Source organism: Colobus angolensis, unplaced genomic scaffold, assembly GCF_000951035.1.
Source record: "Colobus angolensis palliatus isolate OR3802 unplaced genomic scaffold, Cang.pa_1.0 Scaffold13, whole genome shotgun sequence".
In the NCBI taxonomy this organism is placed as follows: domain Eukaryota; kingdom Metazoa; phylum Chordata; class Mammalia; order Primates; family Cercopithecidae; genus Colobus; species Colobus angolensis.
The window spans coordinates 12,975,716-12,988,047 of NW_012114252.1; the positions used below are offsets into that span (position 1 = coordinate 12,975,716).

Below are 12,332 nucleotides of genomic sequence, written 5' to 3' on the forward strand. Positions count from 1 at the left end.
GGGTAAATGTTTCAAGTTCAGACAGATGTTTCTCATTTACTCTCCGACTATTTTATTATTTTGGGTCTATTTTCCTAATGTAATGAACGTAAATCCAACTGAATATTAATCCTGATCTTGCCTGAAGAGTACGTTGATGACCAAATTTTTGAAAAACATGACTAAAAAATATGTAAAAGGAAAAAATCTAGAATCGGAAAGTACAAATACAGGGAGAAGGAGACAAAGGGAAGAAATATCAGTGCTGGAAAAGCACTTTGCTACAACGAAGGGCAAGGGGCCTGGAAAAGTGGGCAGACTTTATGGCTGCTTATCACAGCACATACTATCTATAGCATCCATGTCACAGTTAGTATCCCCCATACAGAGGCACATCTGCCACACATGTGTCAGAATGGCCTCAGCACTGTGCTCTTTAAAATTATTCCCAACATTTTAAAAGGAAACTAAAAAAGATAATAATAAGCAATAATGACATAAAATTTTTATCCTGTATCCAATTTCTTAACTGCATCATTAAAATATCTCTAACATTTAGCATTGATCTCATTAAAAGTATTTCCAATATTTAACAGCCATTATTATTTGTCTGAAATGTGAGGTATGTTAATTGTTATGTGAGTTGAAAAAATTTTTAAAGGTACAAGAACAAATACTCAAGTTAATGGAAAACATCAATTCTCAGTAAACAAATCAAGTCATTTAGCAATGAAGGAGGAAAGAGCATATTGTGTTACTGCTTTCAATGTGTCCCAACGATAAAATGCTAAGGCCAAATGATGGTTACAACGAAGTGTTTACATAGAAAACTGACTTAGGTATCCTAGCAGACAGGGTCCTTTCTCTGCTTAAAAGTTACAACACCTGGTATACAGCAGTAATAGGACTAAAGAAGATGAGTTTCAGACTACAAATAAGTGGCTGTTGAAACAAAAAGGACTACAATTATGAGATATCATTTTTCTTTCAGTCTTTAGGCCTTCTTATGCTCACATTTCTTATTTTTTAAAAGTACAGTGTTATACCATGTGCTCCACACAGGAAGTGGAAAGAAAAGATATTACAATCCCTCCCAAGCTACACCTTTAAGATGCAGTATTACAGATAAGGTTATCACATACTTTAGTGATCCACTATAACCGTGCAGACAACAAAATGTTACAGGAGGAAAAAAAAAGGCATTTTAAGTACAACTACATTCATTCCTATCTAAAAAAGCAGGTGCGCATATTTACATATGTAAATTCAATAAAGTGCACACTTCCTTCTCTTTTCTTGCCAGACCTGAATAGTTAATCTGAAAACTTGGCTTTTAATTGACTCCTCAAACTAAACAAAGTATTGTTTCCATAAAAACATCTGTTATTGACAAAGAATTGTATATAATCATTTTTAAAAAATCATTTTAGCTTATCTTTATTGTGAAACATTTTTTCCCAGTCCTAAGGATTTTCGGGTTTGAAATCAAGATGAACATTTTATCCCACAGCAACTCTCCCAGAACTGTCCATTTAAATTTTAATCTAGAAAGAGAAGTTTATCTAAGTCTCCTACTTGCTGTTAAAAGATACCTCAGCCCCTCAGTATAAACAGTCAGAAGACAGCCAACCATGTCTCAAGGAGATGGAGTTCTGTTGGCAACTGGCAGAAGACTAGCACAACAGCACTGTCCAAATCAAAAACCTGTAACTAGAAAATTCCAGACTCCTCCTTCAACTTCCTTCCAAAATTCAAACTGGCCACTAAGATGGACGGACTTCACTTCCTCTCTAGTGCCTGTCACTGCCTTATTCTGGACCTCTCACCACTGCTCACTGCTCTTCCTCCCTGGTCTTTCCACCTTCAACCTTGCCCAACCCAGAGCTGTTTTCCACGCTGTGGTCATAATGGTTGTCTAAAGGGTAGATCCGATCATGTCACTGAAGAGAGCTCACGATCTGTGCCTCACTACCTTGCAACCCCACTCACTACCCGCCACTCCCTGCAAACACCCTCTGTTTCTCAGTTGTACTTGATATTCTCGGTCTGCACCACAATCTTTGACGCCCCCAAAGCTTAAAGTATGCTTTTTTCTCTTCCTTGACAGCCTAACCAGTGCCTTTCCCACGTGGCTAACTCTTAGTCACTCTTCATGACTCAGTCTGAGTTTTATTCCCTCCAGAAACCTTTCCATGGCCCTCTTCCTTGGCCCTATAGCACCTTCGTCCACCTACACAGAATTGTTCACCACATCATAATTGATCCTGTCTTTTGTCTTTCCTGCCAATTCCTTGAAAGAACTCTTCCTCACCCGTCTCTCCAGCATCAACAGTTCAAACACAGCAGCACTTTTTAAGTGTTTGGTTTTTTTTTTGTTTTTGTTTTTGTTTTTTTTTTTTTTTGAGATTGTAATTACTGACAAAGTGATAAAAAGCATATGGACCTAAAACAAATACTTCATAAATTTTCAGAGTTGTAATAAACTCTGAAAATAATCTTTTTCAACTTCTTAATTTACAAATGAGATTTATAGAAAAGATTTAAGAGATTTTTCCCAATAGCATGGAGATGAGAGAAAGAAAAACAAACTAGTGAAGACACCGTCCCCTACCCCGAAAATCTTAAAACTCTCTAAGGAAAAGGTATCTGGGGAATACAATGGATAAATGGAATGCCATCTATTTCAGCACCAACCACACAATTCTATGAAGCGCATGAGGAGTTCTTCCTAGTGTCACCAGTAAAATACGTGTTTCTTCACCCAAGGTGAAGCTTCTACCTGTGTTTGTGCCTACAATTCCAAAACTGGCTCTTGGAACAGTCGCTTCCTCCACTGGGAAGGAGTTGCCACACCTGTAAAAGGAACAGGTAGTTTGTGATCGCTAAGGTCACCCTCTATCTCTGATAGTCTCTGAATTTAGAGTACAATCTAAATATATAGCCAACATAGTCCGGGAGAGATACAGGGAAGGGGTGAGGGAAGTTCACTTACAATCAGGACTGGGTGTGAACGTCATAGGAAACTAGAATATTACAGCTGGGGCGGATCTGAGATTATTCTAATCAATATCCTTCTTATAGTAGCCGAGGGGACTGAAGCCCAGAAAACTTTAGGACCCGCCCAGGGTCTCCCAGTATCTAGCGGGGAAGCTGAGACCAGAATTCGGCTCGTTCTCTCCCAGTCCTGAGCTTGGGCAGCATAACCAGCAACGCCAGCTCCTTTCCCCTTTCCTTCAGATCGGTCTCGGGTCCAGAGGTAGCGGTCACTAGGGCAACGCGAGACCGGGCGGGCCGAGGCAGCCACCTGTGGCTTTCCCGTCCCTCAGGTCCAGCAGTGCACACGGAGTGCCCCCGCGTCAACGCCTGGGGAGTGACAGGCAAACGCGCGCCCCACGGGCGGCAGAGCCGGCCGCTCACTGCCCGGTCCCCGGCCACCATGGAAGAGCGACCATCTCGACCTGAACATGACCCCTAGCCTCGACCCGCGCGCCGAGTAGCACCCGTGGGGCGGCTTCCGGCAGCCATGGTTTCTATAGCAACAACAGCACCGGATGCCGGGTCCCAGAGACGCCCTAGGGTCAGAGGTCATCTCCGTGGCAACGGAAACTTCCCGCGCTACGGCGGCTCCAACGGGCCGCTTCCGCCGCATTGCGTGGCGTAGCCCCCAGCGAGCCGAGGCTGGGAGCGCAGTGAGGGGCTGTCCCCGTGAGCAGAGGGCAGCGGCGGCAGGAGCGCGGACTCTGGGCCAACGGGTAAAGCCAGGAGGAAGCCCGTGCCTGGCCCGTTGGGATCCCCCCTCTTCAGAACCGAAGCAGTCTAGACTCGGAACCCAGCTTCAGCTTCAGATTACCGAGGGGCTCCACGCCTGGAGACAGGGCTGCAGCGTGGGCCCGCTCTTGGCTTTGCAGAAAACAAATAATGACACGCTTCTCTAGAAGCCCGGGGCCTGGGCCCAGAGCCGTGGCTTCTGCCAAACTTTCTGGTCCCTGACACCAACTCCCCGCCTCTCAGCCCGAGGCCACAGCGGCCTAGCACCCTGCACCTTTTAAAGTGGCTCCAAAAAGGAGGAGGCCAAATAGATCAGGGTGGTGGACGCGAGTGCAGGGAGCTGCGAAGTTGGAAGATGACTGCTTTTCAAACTGCTAAAGAACAAAATACTAAGCGAGAAACTCCTTCCAAAGCAACTGTAACTCGAGGTTCTTTACAAATGAGAATTCCAGTTACCATCTTCAGAGAAAGGAGCTCAAAAGAGGAACAGTTTATTCTTTGCGGAATGTCTTCCTGGTTAAGAAGAAAATTAAAGATTAAAAAAGAAAATGAAGGGTCTGGCAACTATGAACCTAATGGTGCCCTAACGTTTGCTATTTTAAGGCCGAGAATGCCAGATGGGGAGAACGCCATGAGCTTTTGAGCTTGTGTATTTTAGGAGAGGCTTGAGTGTGAACAGTAGACTACAGGCCTTGAGACTGAGATGGAAGCTATAAAACGTGGGCCAAGGGAACGTCTGCAGGACCGGATTTCAGAGCATCCTATCCGGGCGGCTAAAGAGGCACTAACAGCTTTCTTCTTTATTTAGTCGCCAAATTTTTGGCCCTTTGGGGAAGGAGTAAGCATTAAGCGAATTTAACCAAGTAAAATGTATAGTCCTGCCTGTTGTAGTCCCATAGTTCACTAACCTAGAGATACCTATTTTTCACTATTAGTTTTATTAAAGTGTATTGAAAACCTACCATGTGTCATGAACAGAATTTTTGTCAAGAGACAGTGACAGAGGTAGTGGTGCCCAGCAGTTGTTGGGTGACTGTCTTACATGATGTTACCAGATGAATCAAACAAGAACTTCACTCTTCCCTATAAAACATGTCTGCGACATTCCTCCTTTTTGCCTTCACGTTTAGGAAGTCCCTGAGAATCTCTCCTTTTGTTCCCTTCCCTTCATCATCTTACCTTTTACACTCCGACCGAAGTTAAAAAAACAAATAGTGGCAACTAGAAAACTACACAGGGAAAGTATCAGGACATAGCTGGTCCTGATACAAAAGAGCTCTTGCATCTCTAGAGGTATCCGGGGAACTAATATGTCTCCCTTAGAAAACTCCGTGCCCTTCTGTATCCGGGTTCAACACATAACTAAACTTTGTACCTGGTACACAAGTCCTAAGGAAGACCACACAGATTGTGGCACTGAGCAGGCAGACGTGTAAATAGGCATTTCCCTGCCCCACAGTCCCTCCTGGAGGTAATACGGAGTTGGGCTCAAAGATTTTATTAAAAATACAGGCACAGTGCAATGACTTAACACTGAATAGAAGAGCTCCTGTTAGACTGTTCAAACATCCCAACTGTTTCCCCTTAAGGCAAAAGAAACTATTTTGAATAAATACTTCCATTTTGAGACATCTACATGGTATTTATAGAAAGCGTATGAGTCAATTTGAGTGAGGTATGATGCCAAAATGTGCAAAGGAGTGAAAACATTGGTTGTTGTCCTTGTTACCATATGTATAAAAACACTTCACAAAAGTCTCCAATGTTTGTGTTGCTAAAACATGGAAGACTGGGTTCGAACATTTTAAAGGAATGGTTCATTGTAGGGAATGTGAAGTATAGTATAGAATTAGCTTTAGCACCTTCAGAAAGCAATGCATCATTTGAACAAATTTTCTCAGTTATGGATGCTGTCTACAATTAGAACAAGTTGTACAGCCAAAGTCATCTTCATTGTTAAAACTAAGTTTAGATTATCATGCATTGAATTTTACACTTATTAACTGGGATATACATTTCAAAAAAGAAAAATCTACTCTCCCAACAAGGCAGTACTCGGGAGCCTACCTAAAATTGCCATCCTTTGGTTCATGGAGTGGCACTGCTCTACAAAACCCATTTTGTTATCTCAGTAACTAAAGCTTCCTGGATGGAGTCCAAGGCCAACTCATACTACATTGAATCCCACTCTAAAGCCAAGCGTGTTAGAAGAAACTTACATCTGTTTGGTGTTCCAGCCACGCAGTCTGAATTTGATGTTTTCATTTGAAATATACTCAGTGTTTAGACATGCAGAGGTTGTGGCCCATTTGTGGCTCACTCGGCTCTACTGGAACCTAGGATGAGTCGGTATGCTGAGAAGGAGAAGGAGTAAAAAGTGCTCACTCTTCTTCCCTCTCTTCGTATTTTCTCACTTCCAAACACCGTGACAGCCCTAGATGTAAAGCCAGTAGCTTTTAAAAATAACGTCTATTTAAATGAGTAACAGTGGCATACCAGGTGTTTTGGCACCTAAAACAGCTTAGTGAAAGGCAAAAGCAGAGCTGAAAGGCAGCCAGACAAGTAGGAAATAGGACATAATCATTGGTCCCACCAAGCCCTGCGTGTTCCATGTCAAAGTTATATGACAGAGCGGGAGACTGAGTTCAGACAAAGAGAATTGATGAAATGTTCTCAGTGTGCTGTGCAGAACTAGGTCTAGGGCATCTGCTTCATACTAACACTTGGCACTGACATTTGTACTCAATAAAATCCTCTTAGATTATGATTTACCTTAAAATCTGTGTTTTCTAAAATCCTACTAAGCCATGGAAGTTTGGGTGTATCCTGTGTATGGTTGAGTGACTGTATCTATGTGAGGGTCTGTGGCTTCCTTTGCTTGTTTTATATTATGTGTCTGAAGAGACAGCAATGACATGACCTTAGTATTTATCTTTATTGTGGATTTTCTTTTTTCAACCACACTTCTTTCCTTAGTACCCTTGGCTTAAAGTGCAGTGACCTAGATTATTTCCAGAATGGGCCTATTATATACATTGGTGAATCCAAACTATCATACAGGTTTAAAGAAGGCTATGAAGCCTCCTTCAGGCAAAATAAATGCCTTGGACTTAGTATTCCCTATTCAATGATTTGCCTAAAATACAGTCACCTTGCATGACTCATACAGTGAAAGCTGAAGCAGGTAACATTTATTCTAAATGCATAGCTGTTGCTCTGCTAAGAAAGTAGGACATTTAAGTGTGTGTGCGTGTGTGTGTGTGTGTGTTCTCTGATAATAGTTGTTAGACTGGGTGTTTTTATGAAGATAGCAAATTTACTTTATATCCAGGACTTTCAAGCTATTGGAATTTATTTTTAAAGGCATGTATTGTGCAAACACATTTTTCATGTTCTCTTCCAGTTAAATTTTACATAAAATAAGCCCAAAACACTATTCAATGAATGCCTCTTATTTAAATATTAATAATGAGCTAATCAATAACTTTTGGGTAGATGAGTAACTTTGTCCTTAAATTCGTAACTCTGTTATCTGCTTATTTTCACACCAACTCGATTATATAGCAGTGCTCTGAAATTCCACGAACCCTTGACCAAAATACCTACACTTGTTGACAGTGTAAAGAATTGGAAATAATCAGTAAATTATTTCATATCTTCCAAAAATGTAGGAAGCAAAATTAACCTAATATTTGTCTCTGAAATAATAATAGGTGCTTTATACCAAATTCACTGGCATTTGGCAGTATTCTCCCAAGTTTCTTAGTTTGAAACCAGTTAATTGTACCCTTTTTAAATTTAACATAACATAATAGGTAGTAGTCAATCTGTTCCTTTTGGCTGTAACAGTTAAGAGAATTTTAGTGTTTGTTTCATTTTAATTACCCAATCAACTTTTTATTTTTTAATTTTTTATTTTTTTTTTGAGACGGAGTCTCACTCTGTTACCCAGGCTGGAGTGCTGTGGCCGGATCTCAGCTCACTGCAAGCTCCGCCTCCCAGGTTCACGCCATTCTCCTGCCTCAGCCTCCCGGGTAGCTGGGACTACAGGCGCCTGCCACCTCGCCCGGCTAGTTTTTTGTAGTTTTTAGTAGAGACGGGGTTTCACCGTGTTAGCCAGGATGGTCTCGATTTCCTGACCTCGTGATCCGCCCGTCTCGGCCTCCCAAAGTGCTGGGATTACAGGCTTGAGCCACCGCACCCGGCAACTTTTTAGTTCTACTGCTATTTTGGGATCAAATACCTGCAAAAGATTTTAGGCTTCATGTTAATAGCATGAGAATGGAACTCACCAAGTACAATACTAAAAGGGAATGGCTTGGCATGGGTTTGATTCAAGCTTAACAGGCTAAAACTTTTAGAAGGTAAGATAAATAATGTGGCACATTAATGTCCCATTTAAATATATATATTATATATATATATACTAAATGCTCTAACTCCCAGGTTGGAACTCATATCCCTGGATATCTAAGACTAAATTATCCTGTTAGAATAGTTGGTAATGTTCTTAGATACACTTTGTGTTAACCCATCAATTCATACCAAAATACTTTAGCATTCATAAGGTGCAAAATGCATTGCTCTAAAAATAGTCATTTGTTCGACAGTTTCGAAAAATGCTTTGAAAGGGGGGACAAAACCATTCCAGAGAGATGAAAGTGGGTGGGATGGAGGAAGTGTAATAAAAAGATTGTGAATTGTGTATAGGGAGACATTTAGTGTTTCTGGTAAAATTGTATACAAAAAAAATTATAAAGGCCTACAAAGAAACTTACTGTTCTGGGCTAAATTATTTCCCACTCTCCAATTCTAAGGAAGGAGTGACTTCAAGGTCCCTAAGACAAATGGTCACATCTAAATAAAAAATGTTTTTACAGTATTCCTTTCTCAGAAGAGAGTTAAATCTTTTCACAGAAGGACACAAGAAGGATTCAAAGACCACTGTTTTTTACAGTGTAAAGCAGTCACATCCCTCCCCTTCCCACTGCAGCCCTTGGCCTGTCTCACTTTGAGAAGTCTTGCAAAAAGGGTCTTCATATTAGACTGTGAGATAGTGTTGCAGATGTAAGTTGGTTTTGTATGAACCAAGCATCGGCAAGTTTTAGGTTTGATGTGGGGGGTTTGGAGTACATCTTGGGGTACACTTCATAGCTGAATTAGACATACGGGTGGAAAGGTGACAACACTGTTTTCCCCTTGGGCAATTCTCAGGTTGGTGTGTCGTTTCAGAGTTGCTAAAAGCTGAGGAGTTAAGAAGAAAGAAGGGTAAAAGGACAGAGGAGGAGGACACAGAGGGGGTGAATAGAAAGGGTGTAAGAACTAGAACACAGGGAGAAGGACTCAGGGCACTCAGGGCAGAGCCTAGAGCCCACTGCAGCACCGAGTCCAAGAAGCATCCAGAGGCTACTACCAGAGCCTCAATTGCCACCCGAAAGTACCAAGTGGGGGCAACCTTCTCGACCCCAGCACAGAAGCCTCTGCCCTTTTGAACTGTGTAACAACTCGCAGTTTCTCCTTTGCTGCAGGAATGGTGGCCGCAAGCTGTCTCAGCCTCCACACCCACCGCCTCCGTCCCCGCCCACCCACACCTCCTCCTCCTCTGCCTCCCGCTGCACCCGCAGGCGGCAGCCCCCTCGGAGCGCGCCACCCCAGCTACATTGCATTGGCAAGGTTCGGAGACTGGAGGGCAGCAGCCACTTGCTGCCCCAGTCGCCGGGGCGCTGGGTGCCAGTGCGGCCCCAGCAGAGCCCAGGGTGTCAGGGAGGCCGTGGAGAGCCATGATCTACTGCACCGCAGTGCCAGTGTCAGGAGCTTCCAGAGCCCGGGCCGCCACTGCGGGAGGGGCGATCTCCCTGCTCCCCGCTTCAAACACAACCCCAGACACAAACAGCCGGTCCCGGGTCCCTCCCCACCCTGAATGGAGCCAGGGGATGCCACACTCCCGGCTGCGAGCGTGAGCGGTTCCCGGAAAGGCTGCGCCCAGCCTCCTCGCCAGCGCCGCCACCACCATGCAGCCCTCCGGCCGGCCTCCCTTGGGTTGTTCGCCCACAGCTCCGCGGCCGCCCCCAATCGCCTCAGGCTGAGACGCGGGGACGGGAACCCCCGGGATCCGACTCCCCAAATCAGATGCATTTGCATTTCTTATGTAATGTACTGCAAGTTCCCCTGTTGGAACCCGTTGGAATCGGGGCGCATGATCACCAGTAGGCTTAAAGGCAGGAACCCACGGCCTGGCTCATCCCCACCCCCTGCCCCGTGGGATCCCGACGCAGGGCTTTGACACCGCTTTCTGAAGGGGGAGAATTAAATTACAAATATTAGAGGGGCTGGACTTGTCTTCTCAGCCTGGAGTTCCCTCCAGGCGCAAGCCTTGGTCAAGTATTCCCAGTGGCAGGATGTGTCAGAGGCAGACAGGGGGAATGAGTTAATACTCGGGCGCCCGGAGCCGGACGGGGGAGGGCGCGGAGGCTGACGGAGGAGCGGGGCCGCGAGGGAGGGGGCCTCTTGTACTTTGGTAAAGGTGATCGTGGTGGCGAATATTGTGCAAGCTAATCAGAAAGTCTAGAGCAGGTTCTCGGAACCCAGCTACGTCCCCGGAACCTGCTGCAGAAGTAAGGGGAGCTTGGGGGTTCTTTTTCCTGGCAACTACCGAAGCTTCAGCTGCCTGGGGTACAACCTTAAGCCATAGCCCTTTACTGTTCCACCAAACATAGGCAACCAAATACACTAAAAAAAAAAAAAAAAAGTTTCCTCCTCCCTCCTAGTGATGGATTGTGTCACAGCCAAGAGATGCCGATAATGGGTTTGGGGTTTGTAGATGCCGATCCAGCTGTTACTTGTTTATTCATGCAACACCTCTATATGCAACACTGTCCTGGTTCCTGGTTGTTTCCCCTGCCTTCCTGCATAGCAGAACTGCAGATCTAGCTCGATGAGCAACAGACAGGTTATTATGAGGAAAAACATAACATGATGCATGTTTTGCTTACCAGTTGGGTTCTTGTTTTTCTTAAGACTCTTGCCACAAAGACACTGCAGCATATGCGTTCCTTTGCTGAAAATGTTCCAAAGAAACCACATTGATTTGGGCGAAAAGCAATCCAGCAGCTTAGACACCCTGAGAAAGAAGAGATCCTTGTGGTTGCATAATAATAATTTGAAATCAGTTCTCCTGAAGAGGGGCACCGGTTTTACCATAGGAAAAACGATAATATTCCGGATCTTCTCCCAGTTTTTTCCCCTCACGTGGTATATTTCTTTGAGACTTCTCAGTGATTGTTTTTTTTCGGCCAGGGTGAATGATTTATCCCCCCTCGATCACCACCGGATTATTACCAAAGGGTCGGAGAAAAAATCCTTTTTCAGCATGAAACCAAACAAAAAAGCAAAGAGATCCCAACTGAGATCAAAACTAATCAGGAAGAACAGTAATGCACAAAAGATCCCCAAAGAGAAAATCATAGCCTTTTTACTTGATCGCTATGAGGATGGGTGGATCTGCAGAAGGCAAAGCAGGATTCATCTTACTGAGAGAAGACTGCCATTGTGTAGCCCCTAGGAGAGAAGGAAAAAAAAAAAAAAAAAACAGGAAAGAAAGAAAGAAAAAAGAAAAAAAAAAGGAAAAAAAAAAAAAACACCACCACACACACTCACACACCAATACCACCTCCGAGATTGAGTCTGACAGCCGAAGACAGAGCCTCCCTTCTCCCAGTGTCGATTTTTTTTTTATAATCAATCGCCAGTGCTCAGTGGGATCGGTTTGAACCTGCAGTTCTCAATCACCACGAAGAAAAGATGCAAATTTAGGTGCCCCCTCCCCTTGTCAGTCTTGTAGTAGGTAGAGAGCGCCACAAATCCCCTTCCTCCTTCCTCTCACTCTTCCAGTTTCCAACAACCGTAAGCATGAGGAAAATCTCCCCTCCGGATTCCTCGCCCAGCCTCGGATGTGAGTTACAGGCATTAGAGGGAGGAGGAGGAGGAGTTGAAGTTTGCATTGAAAAGACTGGCTTTCCATGACGTAGCCACGTGCTTTCAGACCCGTCACCAGTGAGATGCTTCAACCAGCCCAGGGAGGGCAGTGTCACTGCAGTCTCTCTGCTAGGGCCCCTCCTGAAGTCTCCCCACACGCCAGCTCCAGCCCCAGCCCCAGCCCCAAACCCAGACCCAGACCCAGACCCAGACCCAGACCCAGACCCAGACCCAGACCCAACGCGCGACCCTCTCCCTCCTCCGCCAAGCACCAGTCGTCCTGCTGTTTGCTCTTGGAGCCAATCTAACAGCCTTCTGTTAAAAGTGAATTTTGAAAAGTAAAAATTAAAAATTGCAATGAGTAAACCTTAGAAAATACATGTTGGGAGGCTGGAGGTGAGGAGGGAGGGAAATAAAGAGAAACAGGGGTTTAATACTTCTCCACCCAGCCAAAATTAGTTCCACCTTCACATTTTCAAAAGCAGCATAGAATGCATCTAAAACATTAAGGAAAACTCAAGTTCCTTTAATTCTTATTATTGGACTCCTACTTAAGGGGTTGTTTGAAAAATATGAACTAGATATATAACAGATATTACCAGAAACAGCCT

The 12,332-nt window shown here is 44.3% G+C and overlaps 1 protein-coding gene across 1 annotated transcript in view; it reads right to left on the bottom strand.

Moving 5' to 3' along the window:
* FGF14 (fibroblast growth factor 14) overlaps window positions 1–11,186 on the bottom strand; it is a 703,287-nt gene extending 692,101 nt beyond the window's left edge. The window contains exon 1 of the mRNA XM_011933848.1: window positions 10,740–11,186. Coding sequence (XP_011789238.1) covers window positions 10,740–10,947 — 208 coding nt within the window. The 5' untranslated portion in view covers window positions 10,948–11,186. The remainder of the gene's footprint in view (window positions 1–10,739) is intronic.
* Between the last annotated feature and the right edge of the window lie 1,146 nt (window positions 11,187–12,332).